Raw genomic sequence first — 19,142 nt, 5'->3', positions numbered from 1 at the left:
AACCCTCTGAAGCAACAGCCTAAGTCATACCTTGGCCCCTTTTAGCCATGGCTAGAGCGAGTGGGATGCAGGGCACTACATCCCTAGGTTTTACACAGCAGAGGTGCCCTGGGCCCAGCCAAGGAAACCATTTTTTCCCTCCTAGGCCTCCAGACCTGTGATAGGTAAGGTTGCCAAGAAGATCTCTGACACGCCTTGGAGACATTTTCCCCATTGTCTTGTTGATTAACATTTGGCTCCTGGTTATTTACACAAATTTCTCCAGTGGGCTTGAATTTCTCAGAAAATGTTTTTTTCTTTTCTACTGCAATGTCAGGCTGCGAATTTCCCAACCTTGTATGCTCTCCTTCTTCTTGAATGCACTGTCACTTACAAATTTCTTCTGACAGATACCTTAAATCATCTCTCATAAGTTTAAATTTCCATAGATCTCTAGGGCTGGGGCAGAATGCTGCCAGTCTCTTTGCATAGTCAGAGTGACTTTTGCTCCAGTCTCAAAGAGGTTCCTCATCTCCATCTGTGACCACCTCAGCCTGGACTTCATTGCCCATACCACCTCAGCATTTTGGTCAAAGCCATTCAACAAGCCTGCAGGAAGTTCCAAACTTCCCAATATTTTTCTCTCTTATTCTGAGCCCTCCAAACTGTTCCAGTCTCTGCTGGTTACTGGATTCCAAAGTCACTTCCATATTTTTGGGTATCTTTACAGCAGTGCCTTATTCTCTGTGATATCAGTAACCTATATTAGTCTGCTCTAAAGCTGCTAATAAAGACATATCCGAGACATGGGAAAGAGGTTTAACTGACCCACAGTTTGGCATGGCTGCGAAGGTCTCAGGAAACTTATAATCACAGTGGTGGGGGAAGCAATCATGTCTTTCTTCACATGGCGGCAGGAGAGAGAAGTGCTAAGCAAAGGGGGAAAAGCCCCTTATAAATCCATTAGATCTTGTAAGAACTCACTCACTATCAGGAGAACAGCATGGAGGTAACTGCCTTATGACTCAATAACTTCCATGGGTCCCTCCCATGACACATGGGGATTATAGAAACCACAATTTAAGATGAGATTTGGTAGGGACACCCCCAAACCACATCAACTGTAATCAGAACTTACTTATAAGGTGAATTAAATTAGCACCATAGTTCGATTGTAATTAATGCAAAATGATAATTGGTAGTGATAATTACCAATATTATCATCTTTTAGGCATAAAGCCTAATAAACTCTTTATATCTTCTTTATTTAGCAATTAAATTTGAACAATGTCTAAATTTAAGCTTGCTTTCAAAATATCAATATTGAAATTACTGCTTCCACTTAATTTGGCTTCACTTAAAAATGTTTTCACACATTTATTTATTCGGAAAAGAAAAATAGCAGTTGAACGTTTCATTTATGAAAGTGAAATGAATAACCTATAAGAAGAAACGATTTTTAAAATTGCATTTTGTAAGTCTATATCATGGAGAGAGTCAGCAATATATTTTAAAGAATATCCTGATTTCTTTAAAAATATTTAACAAATATGATGTAGATGAGCATGAACTTAGTTGAAAGGCAGAAATTCTGGATCTTATACTTGACTTTACTACTTCCTGGGTCTGTAAGTTCTGGTACACTGCTTATCTATCCCAGGCTTCAATTTTCTTATCTGGAAAATAAAGGAAGTTGACTGACTTATCTCCAAGAAAACTTCTGGCCAAAAAGTCGTCACTTAATGTTAGATTTCTCTAATTTAGAATTTTTTTCCTATGTAGCTTTCTTTAAAAACTCCTCCAAAACTCCTGCAAAAACTCCTCCAAGACCATCCTGAATATAACTGTAGCATCCCTAAACTGTCATAGCAGTTCGCTTTACTGCATTCTCACACACTAAATCAGTTCCCTGAAAGAGTAGTGGCAGATATTAATATCTCACATCATTTAAATTTATTTTTGAGGGCATAAGCTCATCTTGAGTTAAAAAAAAATGCTAAAAGATCTGGTCAAATTACTTGCATAAATGTACTTCTGTTGGAATAGTTCATTTGAACACAAACATTTCCATAAGAAAATTTAAAACAAGCAAACTTTTCATATTAAGTTGATGTGAAATGATGGGCCCTTATATTTAAGCTGGTGAAACTAATTGCCACATGTGTTTAGAAGGTGCTTGGGTATTTGGGAGCTATGGAAGATTCACAAGTCTTTGTTTTGGGAATCCCAGGTATAAAAGAATTGCCAAATGAGAAAACTGTTCAAAAGCATGTAGTTTCTGCTCTTGAAGATTTGAATTCGATCTTATGAATCATACTAAGAAAAGGTGGAGAGTAAAGCACAGTGTAGCAATAAGACCTGTCTATAAATTTCTAATAGATAACAGAATTGAATCAGAGCCAGAAGGTTCAGGGGAAAGTCATGAGAATATAGCTCAAGCAGTATTTTAAGCACTTGAAACAGAATTAAAGCCATAAAATGCTTCACTGGGTCCTTACATATGACTGCAATTTATCACATCACACTAAACACCACAAAGCCTTAAACACTTGTGCTGCTTTTCAAAACAGAGGTCAATTTGAATGACCACAGCCAATGTAGCAAAAACTTCTGGAATTTCAGCCATGAGTTAAAAATGAAAGCACTTTTTTCTTTTGGAAGATTCTTTAAAAAAATCTATAAGCAATGAATATATAACAATAAACTAAATATAAGTATGTTAAATAAATAGAAATCACAGTTGCATATTAAAATAATAGGTTGTCTTTCAAGTTATAACTATCATTATTCAACAAATATAACTCACTCAATCGACAAATATTTATTAAGCACCAATTATGTTGCAGGTCTTGTTCTTAGCGTTTCTGGGAATCTCATTTTGAATAAGACTTAGGAAGTTTACTTTCTCTGGAAATCTGATAGAGATGGATAACGTAAACAGGCTCTACGTACTCATATATATTATGTAGAAGAGTACGATTTGAGATAGCAATCTGTGTTAAGAAATCACAAAGGTAAGTTGATGGAGTGGCACTAGGGAGAGGGCAAGGGCAAACATAACATTGGTGGTCAGATAAGTCCTCTCTGAGAAGCTGACATTTTATCTAAAATAATGACAAAATGACCATGACACCAGTGCCCTTGTCCTCCACCAGCCAAACAGCTGGCTATAGAGTAGAAAACTCCAGGCAGAGAGAACTACAAGTGCAAAAGGCCAATGTGGCAGAAAAGTTGGCATTTGTAAGGAAGCCTGATGGGTTGGTTGACATTGGCAGTATGCAGTAAATATATAGGAACTGCTTTCAAGAAACAGGCCAACTAGATTCAAAGCATATACTGATTTCCATGGTGTAAATATGTTGGACAATTGCAATCTGATAATGTGATAATACTAAATGCAGAACTGAGAGGAGACAAAGGGTGAGCTGGGGCCACCGCACCATGCTGGCTTAAAATAAAGGTGGCAGCTGGTGGTGGTGGAGGGGTTTGGATAAATGGACAGAGACCAGATTATTTAATGCCATGTAATCAATGGTAAGGCATTTAAATTTTATTCTTAGAAAGCATTGCAGGGTTTCTATGCAAGAAATAGGGTATGATGATCGAATTTATAGTTTTAAAATTTCACCTGTTGCCTCTTGGGTAACACACCATGCAGGAGAAAAGATAGGCAGTTAGAAAGCTATCATATACCACCCCTAGCTTAGACTAAGGAGGTAGTATTGGTGGTAAATAAAAGTGGATAAATGCAGGACAGTTTTGGACATTTTTGAAGCTGAGTCTACTTGTTAATGAATTTGTTGGATATGGTATACAGAGGAAGAGGAATGAAGAATAATAACAAGGTTTGCCTTAAGCAATTGTGAAATGGTGGACAGAGAGCAATTCATTTAAGGTAGGGAGGTGAAAAGAATTCAAAAGTGTTTCTTTGGCCTTACTAAGCTTGAGATGTCTAGCAAACATGCTGACTGACCTTAATGGCTAAAATAAGCCATTCTTTTTATCTAGTTGATAAACTTTCGCATAGATATTAGCATTTCCATTCATAGATACAAACATGAAGGAATAAGAAAGTTTAAGGTCATGCAGCTGGCAAATGTCAGAGGTAGGATGTGAATTGAGGTTTAACTATAAAGACTATGTATTTAGCTCTAGGACATATGTTCATTTCTAAATTAGTTATCTGAATTAATTTTTTAAAGTATACTCTTCTAGTTTCTCTGAAAATTTCCTGCAACTTACTACATTTAAGACATTATTTTATTTATTGCACATATGAGAAAATGGTAAGGCAAACTCTTGTAAGGAAGGCTACTTAGGAAGAGAATGCCTAACCCATAAGAAGGACTTTAGAGAAAACTCTCCTTTAAACCATGTAGTGGTATCTGCATTACTCTACCGGGTGAATGTGTTAGCTTCCTATGAGTTTCTAGTTGGTACAGTATATATTTCTACAAGAAATAACACTAAGTAATGCATAATGAAGGCCAAATATCCGTACTTTCAGTTATAGGTAAGCAACATACCATCAGTAAGGGAATTGGAGTCTCTTTAGCAATGATCTACAGGAAAAATAAGCCACAATTATTATCCCCTTTTCTGTTTTTGTAATTTAGTAATGTAACTTTTAACACCACACACATACAATAGTGTGGTTGTAGCTTATTTAAAACAGTAGGCAGGAGTAGTTAGAGTTTCCATATGTGCTACTCTGTAACCATGCAGTCACAAATAAAAATATGATGAGAGTTGAAACAGTATTGTTTTCTCTCCCCCACATTGAAAGATTGAGTGGTTTGCATGATTAAAAACCTGCCACTTCAATCCATACCATATTGATGAAGTTTACCTATCTCTGGGCTAAGGTAAAAAAAAATGCAAAGGAAAGGTGATTTGTGAGATAAAGAACTAAACTCTCAAACATGTTTTCTTTAAAACACATTGATATTGTCCAGGCCCTTAGAACACTACAAATTTGAGAAAAACATTGCATCTGGGATCTAATAGTGGCCATATTTTTTCTGAAATTTCTCATGTCATCTACCAGTTTGACTTTTGAACCAAAACAGTGAATACGTATTTTAAATTGTCTGTCAGAGAACTCATTCTTGGAAAATAGGATGTCTAAAACCTATTCTAAAACCAGATGTCTAAAACTCACATTCTCCTGAAAAAAAGGTTATTCATATCAACACTATTCAAGGGAATTAATTTTAAGATCATCTAGTCCAACTTTCCTCACAACTTCTGTTTTCTGTATCACTCATAACAAGTGATCTTCAGACATCTAATTGAGTATTTCTCCACCAATGGCCTCAGAAAAGCCAGTCTTTCAGAGCAAATTTATAAAAAGCACTCATAGAGAGCTGTCCTTTGAAACAAGGTTTATTTAATGCTTTCGTTTTTAGAACTGCCAAAACACCGTGACTTAAGATACTAATGTCACCGAAACTCATTTGTGCCTCCCATCATGGACTTCAGTATCATTTTTAAAGCTTTGACTGACAGGCTTCCACATATCTTAATGATACTGATCATCTGACTGTTCACTCTCCATAACTCAGGATCCGCCATAACTCTATTGGGCAGAAACTTCACACACCTGATCTGCATATTTCTTATTTAATAGAAATTAGTGTTAGACTTCTGTTACTTATAGTAATAATTCCAAGTCCCTGGTTCCCCCACTACACTGATTTTCCAGGCTGATGACATCAGGAGCTTATACAGTTTGGCTCCCTGGAACTAGGAGTGGGTTCTTGAGCAGCCTGCATATTTAGACCAATGCTTCACTGAACACTGAACCACTCTCTAGGAAGGTTCCTCCTAACAGACTGACTCACCCATGTCTGTCAGAGGAGAAGTGGTTGGAACCATCAGGATGTTTCCAAAGCTAAAGTACTTTAAATGCCTCCTAGCTCAGGCAGTAGAGTGTAATCCAGAGGTACTCAGTTGGCTTATAGGGCAACAATTCATTCTGTTAGACAGGAATAGAACTTAGGTGGCGATGACCTTAAGCACTTACCGCTTATATATAAATTTAATAAAGTGAATTATGTACCATTAATTACATAGAGGCAATCAGAATTTCAAGCACTAGTAACAGTGAACAAATATTTCATTTAATGGCAAACAGAAAATACTTCATTTACTCATACTATGAAGAAATATTATTATTATTATTATTATTATTACTACTATTATTATTTGGAATGGATGTTCACTCTTGTTGCCCAGACTGGGGAACAGTGGCATGATCTTGGTTTACTATAACCTCTGCCTCATAGGTTCCAGTTATTCTCCTGCCTTAGCCTCCCAAATAGCTGGGATTACAGGCATGCACCACCACATCCAGATAACGTTTGCAGTTTTAGTAGATGCGAGGTTTCACCACGTTGGTCAGGCTGGTCTTGAACTCCTGACCTCAGGTGATCTGCCTGGCTCGGCCTCCCAGAGTGGTGTGGTTACAGGCATGAGCCACCATGGCTGGCCCAGAAAATATTTACAAATAAGCAAGTTTGTAATGGACTTACCTGAATCTGTAGCTGTAATCGTTAAGACAAAGTGCTCTTTCGTTTCCCGATCCAGACTCTGTGTTACTCTAAGTTCTCCACTGGCTGAGAGAGTGAAAGCATTGTCTTCATTACCACCAAAGAGAACATATGAGAGTTTACTGTTAGATCCTTGATCATCATCTCTTGCCACCACCTGTAGAATAGTATCACATCACATATCACAATGTGAGTAAAACAAACAATGTATCTCATGAAATAAAATGTCTCCATTAAAAAAAAAGGGGGGTAAAAACATGTTAAGAGATTCCAAAGACATAAATATATTTTTGGAAAAATTCAGATTTTCAAGTAAAAAATAAGAATGGCACACTATAGTTATGTATCAGCTGAGTCTATTTGTGTAAAAATATACATAAAACTAATGCACAGCATTTTTGGAAGGCTTCATAAAAATTTTTAACAGCAGTTTCACCTAGGTAGTTCAATATATGAAGGGAAAGAGTAGAACAATATTTGTAACACATTTTTCAAACATTTCCATCATTTTATTTTTTTACTATGTGCAGATATTATCCTTGTGGAACAAAATACAAAAACACAAATACATAAATGTGTGCGACATTAGTATACACAAAATAAAGCTATTGAAATACAACAGTTTCATCAATGAGGAAATTAAGAGGTTCTTAGGTATGATGTTTATAAACCTTTCCTTTTCAAAATTTGCTGTATCTGCAATTGAGCATTTATGGATGAGAATGAGAAGAGAATAGGGGAAGCATAAACGCTGTAGAGGTGGGGAGGTTTTCAAATAGATGTCTTACAATAAAGACAACACTTGCTTTATTTAAATATACTGACCTGAAGTATTGTTCTGGGTAGCGTCCCTAAATTCTCAGGGACATTGACAGAATATGGAGATAGCTCAAATATAGGAATAAAGTCATTAATATCCAGTAGAGCAATGCTGACCGTGGAGGTATCCGTTCTGGGTGTGCTGCCTCGATCTGTTGCCTGAACAGTTAAAAGGTAGGTAGGGGTCTTTTCTCTATCCAAAGGTTTAGCAACAGTGATGGCACCTGTGACAGAGTCTATCCGAAATTCCTGATTGGTATTACCATTAACAATGCCATAGCGAACCTGTCCATTTGTGCCTTCATCTCCATCTGCTGCGAACACTTGTATTATATCTGTTCCAGTAAGTGTGTTTTCATTAATCTCCACTTTATACAAAGCTTGTGCAAAGATGGGGTTGTTATCATTGATGTCAAGTACCATAACTACAACCTCTGTAGATGAAGAGAGAGATGGTTGACCTTTGTCTGTAGCTACCACTGTTAGAGTATAATTAGAAACCTCTTCTCTGTCCAGTTCTCCAGTGAGCCTCACTTCACCATCAATGGTCCCAATACTGAACTTGTTTCCCAAAGGGTTCAGCAGAGTGTACTCAATATAGCTGTTTGGGCCACTATCTGGGTCAGTTGCTTGAGCTTTGAACACAACAGTATCAATAGGTGTATTTTCTGGAATGTATGTCAATTTAGGGGAAAGAAATGTTGGTGGGTTATCATTTACATCCAACAAAATAATGGAGACTTGAGCAGCGCTTGTGAATCTGGAGGCTGGAATCTGCGGCAGGTCATGCACCTGAACAACCAAGTTGTAGAAGGACTGACTTTCTCGATCCAAAGCTTTTAGGACTTTGAGTACACCATTCTTGTCAACAGTAAACTGCCCAAGGCTATCACCTGAAGCAATGCTATAAGCCAGTTGAGAGTTGATGCCTGAAATTAAAGGGAAGAAAATAATTTTCTTAAAGTTATGCTGATTTCAGACCAAGCTACAGCAAAACTTGGCAAGTAATTTGGCATGTTTGATATACCATCCACCCAAACATACTTTTTGAATAATTTAACTGCAGTTATTTTTTAATAAATAATACATAGACATAATTATTTGCCTGTTAACTTTTTATATAAAAAGTTGTTTACAATCTGGTGAACAAATGATCCATATACTGCTTGCTGCTTACTAGTGTGTTGAAATGGTAAATTCAGAGAGCAGATTTTTTTCTATATATTTTCTTGTTTCTGTCACATAAGTTCTGAGGGTCCAGTACTAACAGTGACACACGCTATACTATTAGCCAAACGTTTATAACTCCAGTAATTTATGGAGGCTGACACCAATTTTCAAGAAAGGGTAATAAAATGTTCCGATGTATGGCATTAGTCATGAATGCTGTAAATGTACTTTTATGTTTTGTGTCAAAATCAATAAATACTAATTTTTATTAAGCATCTACTAAGTAATGACCTTTGAGAAAATAGTTTCCTTTCAAATTTTATTACACATATTTTAAATTTCTAAAAAGGATTTTTAAAGAAATTGTTAGCAGTAAAATTACACATACAATTTTCCAAATATAAATGCTCATGCTATTATTGGACTGTATTTAGATACTGTTGATTTTTCTTAGGATGATGTATCACTTTTTAGTTTAAAAAATGGTATCTATATCCTCATCTCAGAAAATGTTTGCAGATATTCTTATAATAAAGATGATGTGGAGCATATACATTATCTTACTGTTTTATTAATCAAAGGTAAATAACAAATAAGCAGTGAAAACAGAAAGAAGTCAGTTTTGGTCAGAATGGTGTTTTCTTCACTGACCCATAATGACGTGCATTTTTATATCTTATCCTAATAACATTGGAAAATTACAGGATAGTATGACAAAAAATATTGTGCATCTAGATAATCCATCTTTAATAAAGTTGTATACTCTGGGACTAGCAAATATCTACTAGCACGAATTACTTACAACTAGCTTCTATATTTCTAATGTTAATTTCAACTACCCAGGTTTCTGAATTCTACCTATGAGAAGTGATGTACACTTTTGGCAAAAGTCATCTAGAACAATTTAATCACCCTTTTTCCTTAAAAAAAAACATTTCTCAGTATTCTATGAATTCTTCAGTTAACTTTTGCCTTTTCTTGAACTTCATCAAGTTCTTTAAGAAGTCAAATTTAACTTGAGTATGAGATTTTTTTTCTACCATGTAGAATTCATTGTTTTTAAAAACACCACAGTTACTCTTATTCTGTGACTTTACTGTCTCTAACATCCTTTGCCTAATTTGAAACATAGGAAAAGTATTTATGAAGATAACTTTCAGGCAATGACTTATTAACAAAATTTTATAGGGTAAACAATGATTGAGTAAATCATTGAAAGGGTAGTTTATTTTTCCCCCACTCATTATGAGTTGTGGCTTTTAATCTTTATAGTTTTTTTAAGAGTACTCACAAGTGAACAAAGAAGAGATTGTAAAGTTCAGAATACTTAGGAGTCTGAGGATCAAGAAAAATATGAATAAATAAAGCTAATAGGTGTCAGAGAACTGTAGAATCTGAATAGAACAAGGTTAACTGCCTATTTCAACCCCTTGTCTTAAAATTCCACAGGTTTCAGATGGTAAAAATTTCTACTATCTTCAGATAGATAGATAGATAGATAGATAGCCAGATAGATAGATAGATAGATAGATAGATAGATAGATAGACAGATAGATAGATATACACAGACACAAACACAAACACACTCATATAAAGCCTTTAGGACTTTCATTACAACATATGGATACATGTATGTATACATAGTCAAACATTATAACATATATATATATATTTGAGTATATATATACATACACAATTTATTTTTGATTATGTGTATATGTGTGTTTCTATTAATATCTACATATATAGTTACTTTTTAAGGACATTTTCTGCATTTCCTATGACAAAGTTCACCAGTAAATAACAAATCCCTATTCTTTTGAGGACATGATTATTATTGAGAAATAATAATCTGAATGAAAATAAATACCAACAAGCAGAGATACAAAATTTAATTCTAGAGAAGCATAAAAAACTTTCATATCTAAGATCAAAATATATTAAAACTACTGACATTTCACATGGCTATAAAGTGATGGCCTAACATTTCTATATAAATCAGCAGGAATGGAAGCAATTAAATCAAGGATCTGAATATCCTTAGTCCATCATGTATGCTACTTCCTTGAGTAAACAACCAAATTACAGAGGCAAAAAGAGAACATGATATCAAAATGTTATAGCCTTGTTGTAAACAGTAGGACAGCATCTTTTATAAAGGCAAAAAGTTTGGTAGATGAATGGGTAACGGAAGTAATAAATTTTAAACTAAAAGTATAACAAAAGAAAAATTTGATTTTATATTCAAACACATAATGACAAATATATTAAGTAACAACATTAAAAATAACCTGAAGATAATTATTGCTGTTGATGAAATAAATATAAAAAATAACTATTTTTACATAAAATATTGCCATATTATCTAAGAAGCAGCTCTCAGCTCTCATCTCAGGAACCGAAAATTAATTACTGCAATTACAGGTCATGGAATCTGTCTTACATTTATTTTACTGTCTAAAAAGTGACTTTGGGTATATACACTACATCTAGAAAATACATGCAAACATAGCAAAACTCAACTCTCTCCCTGAATATTTGAAGTGTACTGAAAAATACTAAGCTCAGACCATTTTTATCTAATTTTGCATCAAATATCTGAATCATGAGACAGTGAACACATTAATTTAAAATTATTATTTTTACATTGTTTCAAATTCTAAACTTTATCATTAAGTGTTGGAATTTAAATCTCTGGGCTTTAATGGCCCACCAGATCTTTAAACTTAAAACAGTCCACTGTGAATCATTTGTATTCAATGTTCTGAAAGTCATTTAGTTACATGATTCTTCCTGGCAGTTTTATTGAATACACATGGTTTTATGGTTTTGTCATATACATATATATACACATACATACATACATATACACTCATACACATACTATATATAGTGTTCTATAAAGAACTAATATTCGTCAAATTTTCACATAGCTGCAACACATAGAAGTGTTTTGAATAACATTCATTTTTATAAAGCAGCTTCAACAAGGTCATAACCTCACTAGAATATATGAAACTCAATGGTCTGTATTGTACACCAAAATTATCTAGCTACATTTATTCAGCAAAAAATACAATGGCAGTATTAGCAAAACATTCTTGTATGACTTCCCAATATTTAAAGTGTAATTTCTAGGATAATAAAATAACCATCAAAGCCAGAATTTCTGTGATGCTCCAATTTATAATAGTTTTCCTCAGTATAATACCGTATGCATGGTAGTCTTGATACTAACACAGGTATTACCCATCTTGTGAAAACAGTAAAAGATCTGATTTATTTTTATGAAATGATCATGTAAGCTAAATATTAAACTCTGAGATAATCCATAGAAAGATAACAGATTGTGACATTTCATTTCATATAGAATTCCTTCATCTAAAAAGATGACAATGTTACTTCATTGGAACCTTTTGATTAGAGACAGAGATTTATCGGTTAATTTCAAAAAATGTCTTAATAATATTGTCTATGAAATAGTTGAGACCCTTTTGTGTAACTGAGCTGGAAACTTTTACAAACAAGCTTACTCTTGTACAGCTTTATCACTGTCCTTGAAATTCAGAAAGAATAGGAATTGTGTTGTATATTTTAGGTCAAGGTGCAGGAAATTACACTGATAAAAGTATTCAAAACTAAAACAATGAATAAATATAGCTTAAAATTTTTACTCAATGCAATTAAAGGAAAAGTATGGTAAAAACTGACTCAATGGTCAATGTATTTCTAGGCTTACATGTGCACAGAATATTCCAGCAGGTTTTTGACAAAGTTTTTTCTTTTACTTTTTATTTTTTGATATCTTTCCAGTTTCCCTACATTTTAAGTTATGATGGTAAATATAACTTATTCCAGGGAACACATAATTCTATGAAACAATGGGCTCTCTCTAACACATAACTAATAAATCACAATGAAACATAGTGGAACATTCTTCACTATAGAAACGTACAGCACAGTCACAGGACAAATAACTGAAGAATATATGATTGGTTTTGAAAATATTCTTATCTAGGGAATAGGTAAACCAACTCAAAGTTGTAACAGAGAAATTAGTCTCCAAAACAGAGATTAACCTCAATTATATATAGATGTCTAATTGGAGCCAATCCACAGACTTGGGATAAGGTACATGAAATTGAATGTGCAGTATTCGTAGGCAAGGACTGGGTACCTGCAAAAAACGCTTGACAGATTTTTGGTTCTTGACAGTATTATTCACATGATTATCATTAAAGTATTATTACTAGTAGCAGTAGTAACAGTAATAGTACTAGCAATACAGCCATATCTATTTTAGATATATCTTTGTGTCCAATTTTAGCTGCACTTAAATTAGAGGAAGCAGCTTCAAAATGCTCTTACTCAATGAATTCTAAAGAAAGTATTTCTCATTTTACTTATTGAAACATATATAAAATACTGTTCTTTTTACTTCTCATATCGTTCCAAGTGCCATTTATAGACTCTACGAAAAGAAAACTAAGTATAGAATGTTAAAATAGAATGGTATTCTTAGATTACACAAATCATTCAAGTCATAAGAATAAGGAAATTCTAAATTGAGATGGATATGCCTATATCACTACAGACCTATTTCCTCTTCAAAGTACTGTCTCTTGTTTTATGTGTTAAGTCAATTTAGTTCGATCATATGTAAGGGAAACACAGTAGTGATTTTCTAGACAATTCAGTCAAAGATTGATAATCTGTACAATGTTTTCTGTAATGCTATATTATATGATATGTGTATTTAAAAAACAAGTGTTAGAAGAAAGGACAAAGGAGTGAACTATTAAAAGAATGTTTGCTTATTGTTTTTGCAATAAATACAAATCAAACATGTAAAGTATAAATTTAATGCAAAATTTTAACTTGATCATTTAGCATAAATTAAACAGATCTGAGACTGTACTTCGAGTTAAATGAAAGCTGGTTAAAATATTATTAGCTAGGCAGTACACAGTGGCCTCACACCTGTAATCCCAGGACTTTGGGAGACCAAGGCGGGGCAGATCACCTGAGGTCGGTAGTTTGAGACCAGTCTGACCCACATGGAGAAATCCTGTTTCTATTACAAATACAAAATTGGCCAGGCATGGCGGTGCATGCCTGTAATCCCAGCTACTTGGGAGGCTGCGGCAAAAGGATCACTTGAACCCAGGAGGAGGAGGTTGCGGTGAGCCAAGATCACATCATTGCACTCCAGCCTGGGCAACAAGAGTGAAACTCCATCTCAGAAATAAAAAATTATTAGCTACTTTTCAGTCAAAAATATGAAACTTAGTTTTTGCATTCGTAAGCATTTTTCTTAAGTCTTTGGTTTCATTTCGCTTCGAAATTCTATCATTTTCAAGTTAAAATAACATATGTAAACTTAAATATTTTTATTTATCTAACAAAAATCTTCAAAAAACTGGTCTTATGACTTTTACATTACTAAACTGCAACACTACCCTACACTTAGGGAGCAAAAGAAGATAAAGTTTATAAAACAATAAAAGGCATGTTTTCTGTTATAAATAAAAATTTAACTGATAAAGTACTTAATTTTTCAAATCCTCTATAGTTCAGTTATTACTCTGTCCCTCAACTTTAGACCTATATTCACAAAATGCATTTTTTGTGACAGCTCAACACAATAAATAAATCTAATATAAATCTGATGACAGTTTATAGATGCTTTAAAAATTATATTAAAATACATACCATCATCTGCATCAGTAACATTAAACACAAGAACAGTAGATCCTACAGGTAGATTCTCCATTAAAGATGTGCTGTATGAATTCAAGCTGAAAATAGGTGGATTATCATTTATGTCTAGAATATTGAAATAAGCTCTGATGGTAGTAAATTGTCCCCCACCGTCTTCAGCTCGAACAGTGAGGATATAGTATTGCTGTACTTCATAATCTAATACTCGCGTCAAATTAAAGACTCCAGTAATGGGATTCAGGAAAAAGATGCCATCTTCATCATCTTCATTCACAATATATGTAATTTCTCCATTCACACCAGAGTCATCATCTGTGGCTAAAATGGCTGCTACCAAAGAGCCTATGAAAAGAATAAATTAATAGCATAAAATCAAGAAAGCAAGAAGTATTACCAAGAGAATACGTAGAAAGATACCAAAAAATGTATTTGTACAGTAAAATATTTTAACTAGAGAACCACTATAAAAATATTGTGAACATAACATTCTATAGATTTCTATATTACCATTTCCCTATTTCAAAAAAATGTGAAATATCAGATATCCAGTGGATGTCAGGTTTCAGCATACATTTCCTGAAGAATTAATAATGCATCTGATGTTATGCTTCTATCTACCAGTACCAATCCATAAATATACTGATGAATTCAGTGAACATATAATGTAGCATATTGCTAGTGTCAGGAACTGAGAATTCCAAGAAACATATGGACTTATGCCCTGGTGATATCACTCTAGAACTCATGTGGTAATTGCAATAACTAAGGCAAGAAATAAGTGTGATGGGATTTCCATAAAGGACGTGCTCAAGATGTCTTGGGAAGTGACAAAAAAACTGCAGGTAGGAGTCCCCTGTAGATGTTTAATTCCTTTGCCAAATGGGGTTTTAAAAATGTATGGCTTATGAATAATCATTCCAAATGTAATTCAGAATAAAATTTTAATTTGACATAAAAATTTCCAATAATGGCAATGAAGCACACACACATCAGAAACATGCATATTGAGTACTCAGACTAAAAAAACACAGTATGTTCAAAGAAGCAAGATTATAATTAAAGATTTGTTTTCTCATAATAGCTTTGAGTATCTGCTAATACCCAAGCCCATGTTAGCAAACTCAACATTCTTTCTAAAGAAAGAATGTTGAGTTATCCTTACCTTAACTCTAACAGTAATTATTGCTTCCATTTACAGAAGAAAGAACTGAAACTAAGAGAAATGATTAACTTGCCTTTGGTCGCTATTATTCACAGTTTTCATGTATCTTTTTTCTTTTGCTGTTCTTTTTATACACAGCAGCAAAATCACATTAGACATTTTTAAAACGGAAAGAATACCAAAACTTTGGTTTCCAGGAAATTAACAATTCATGTCACAAATACTTTCAGGCACATAAATGGCTAACCTCATTCATCCTAAAAATTCTGGCCATTTGCTTGGGAATTTTACCAAAGATGGTTAATGAAAAGATCTAAAAACCCAGCACATACATTCTTATAATTAGTAGTATATAGTAAAAACGAGTCACTGATTAAGAACAGCCAAAACATAGTATGTAATTTTGGTTAAAGGCAATCCGTGCAAAATACATTGAAGAGACCCATCACCTACCAGGGATTGTGTCCTCTGGAATGTCAAAAGAGTACACAGGTCTGGAAAACTTGGGTGTGTGGTCATTCACATCACTAACAGTGATATTAATTCTCATGTCTGAGGACTGAAGACCATCATCAGCACGAACCAGCAATGAATATTTGGAACGGCGTTCCCTGTCCAACCGCCTGGTTGCTATCAGATCTCCGGATTCTGGGTCAATGCGAAAACTATCATCAGCTCCACTAATGATAGTGTATGTGACGAGAGCATTTGCACCCTGAAAAAAGAGACCAGGCACCTTAGATATTGGAAGTAGAAAAGCATTGCTCATTATACTTTCTTTTGATCATATATTTGACAAAGTAAGGCTTTTTGGCTTTAAGTTCATGTGAAATTACTAGATTTCAAAAGGCAATGAGAGAGAAACTTAACTAAGGTGGTAAAGGTTTTGCATGCTAAAAATTACAAAACATTGCTGAAAGAAATCAACAAAAACACAAACAAATGGAAAGACATCTCAAGTTCATGCATTGCAAGACTGAATATTTTTAAAATGTCCATGTTATCTATGCAATCTAGAAATTCAATGCAATTTATAACAAAATCCTAATGGTAGTTTTTAATAGAAATAGATAAAACAATTCTCAAATTCATATGAAACCACAAAGGTGCCTAAATAGCCAAAACAATCTTGAGAAAGATAAACAAAGCTAGAGGTATCATGCTTCCTGATTTTAAAACATACTGCAAAATAACAGTATTGAATAAATTATGGTGCGGGCATAAAGCCAGACATAGAGACAAATGGAACAGCATAGAAAGCCCATAAATAAATTCATGCATCATAGTCAACTGATACTCCACAAGGGTGCCAAGGATATATAATGGGGAAACAAGCAGTGTTGGGAAAACCAGATATCCATATGCAAAAGAATGAAAATATACATTATACACAAATACCAATTTAAAATGGATTAAAAACTTAAAATCAAGACCTGAAACTATAGAACTCCTATAAGAAAACTTCTAGAAGATATATCCTGGGCAATAATTTCATTTATATGACCCCCAAAACAAACAACATAATCAAAAGCAGATAAGTGAAACTACAACAAACTAAAGTTTCTCTACAGTAAACGATCAAGAAAATGAAAAGGCAATCTATGGAATGTGAGAAAATATTTGCAACCTGTATATCTGATGAAGGGTTAATTTTCAAAATATATAAATAAGTCCTACAACTCAATAGCTAAAAGTTTGGTAATCCAATTAATAAATGGCTAAGGTCTTATATTGATGTTTCTTTAAAGAACACATAAAAATGGCCAAAAGGTATATGAAAAAAATATTCAATATCACTAATCATCAGGGAAATACAAATCAAAACCACAATGAGAAATCATCTCACACCTGTTAGAATGGCTATCACAACAAACAAACAACAACAAAAAAACAAGCGTTGGTGAGGATGTGGAGAAACGGGAACCCTTGTACGCTATTGGTGGGAATGCAAAATGAGGCAGCTGTTGTGGAGAACAGTATGGAGGTCCTCAAACAAGTAATAAATAGAATCATCATCCTTTTTTCACAATGGTCATAATTTGAAACAAGCTACATAGCCATTAACAAATGAACGAATAAAGAAAAGGTGACATAGGTTTAGCATTCCTAATCAAAAAATCCAAAATCCAAATGTCCCAAATTCTAAACATTTCTGAGTGCCAATATGATGCTCAAAGGAAATGCTTATTGGAACATTTCAAATTTTGAATTTTCAAATTAGGAATGTTGAATCAGCATGTATAATGCAACTATTCAAAAATTGAAAAAAAAAAAAGTAATTTGAGACACCTCTAGTCCCAACTATTTCAGATAAGAAATACCCAACCTGTGTATACATACAAGGGAATATTATTCAGCTCAAAAATAAAAAAGGAAATCCTGCCATATCTGACTACATGGATGAGCCTTAAGAATATTATACTAGATAACTCAGTCACAGAAGGACAAATACCGCATGATATATATTTATGTATATCATGATATATATTTATATATATGAGGTATCTAAAATAGTCAAACACACAGAAGCAGGGAGTAGAATGGTGGTTTCCCAGGCCAGACAGTAGGGAGAAATCAGGAGTTTAAAAGCCATGAATATACATCTTCACTTAGGGAAGAGGAACAATTTCTAGATCTACTGTACAACATTGTGCCTACAGTTAACAATACTGTATTGTACATTTAGAAATGTTTTAAAAGAGCAGATCTCACACTGAGTTCTTATTACAACAAAATAAAAATAAAAGCATATCAAATGAATATAATATTTTATAGTCTTTCACTATTCATGTCCTTGGCTTACTCGCTGTTCAACATTGTGTTAGAGTGGACAGTTTTAATGCAGAACAAAAGAAGAAAGTTCAGCTAAAATGTTAGAGTATCAGCCCATTTTTGAGAACCTCAAATGTAACACAATTTTGTCTCAATTCTATGGCCAAGGAACCCTGATCTTGTTTTAACTGAAAGCAAGCTTTTAAGGATATTGATACTGCAGTATGGACTAGAGTAGGGAGAGGGCAGAGAAGGGAGAGCGTGAATATAGTTCGGGCCCAGGAGACTGAGGCTTCATTTCCCCCAAGTTGGTGAAACTTCCTGTTCTGTAAAATGAAAGTCCCTGTTCTGTAAAATGGAGGCAGGGGTGATTTCCTGTGTACTCTCAGGGCTTTGAACTGTGAGCCTCAAAACTCTGAACTACAGAGATGGTGGAGAGAAAAATAGAATATTCATACTGTTTGCTAGCTGCTAATCACTACTTTGAGCACCTCAATTCCAGGGTACTAATTAATTTAATTGTTAAAGGCAAACTAGCAAGGTAAGTACTATTAGAATGCCCATTTTAAAAGAAATCAAGGGACGGGAATCTTGGCCATCTTGCTCCAGAACTTACTCTGAATCTCAGTTAAGCCAACATAATACATGGGACAAATTAGTAAAATTTGACAAGATTATTGAAAATATAAATAATATGAATAGCTCTCATTTGCTCAACTTTTCCATATACATTCTCACTTTTTTAACAACCCCATGTGAAAAGTAAAAGTACAAAAGAAAAAAACATCTTTTAAAATGCAAGTTACTTTGGCTGGGAATTAAGAAAGTACTCTTACTGAGGACATTTCAAGAATAGAAACTGCTTTGATGCAGGATAAATTATGAAGTGAAATTTTATTTGTGGTGTATTTAGAGATTAAAGGATAGCTTCATAGAAATGGTTATCTGGCAATTAGATATTTGGAAAT

General features: G+C 33.9%; 1 protein-coding gene across 2 annotated transcripts in view; it reads right to left on the bottom strand.

The window, feature by feature from the left end:
- Positions 1 to 19,142, bottom strand: part of FAT4 (FAT atypical cadherin 4) — a 167,538-nt gene that overhangs the window by 67,906 nt on the left and 80,490 nt on the right. For both annotated transcript variants that reach the window (XM_017542746.2, XM_017542747.2), the window contains exons 3-6: positions 15,856 to 16,117; positions 14,232 to 14,582; positions 7,356 to 8,278; positions 6,513 to 6,687 (exon numbers count right to left, since the gene is read on the bottom strand). In XM_017542746.2, coding sequence (XP_017398235.1) covers positions 6,513 to 6,687; positions 7,356 to 8,278; positions 14,232 to 14,582; positions 15,856 to 16,117 — 1,711 coding nt within the window. The remainder of the gene's footprint in view (positions 1 to 6,512; positions 6,688 to 7,355; positions 8,279 to 14,231; positions 14,583 to 15,855; positions 16,118 to 19,142) is intronic.

The sequence above is a fragment of the Cebus imitator genome, unplaced genomic scaffold (genome assembly GCF_001604975.1).
Source record: "Cebus imitator isolate Cc_AM_T3 unplaced genomic scaffold, Cebus_imitator-1.0 Scaffold146, whole genome shotgun sequence".
NCBI lineage: Eukaryota > Metazoa > Chordata > Mammalia > Primates > Cebidae > Cebus > Cebus imitator.
The sequence above is the reverse complement of the archived record's forward strand: the minus strand, read 5'-3'. Positions and strand labels throughout refer to the sequence as shown.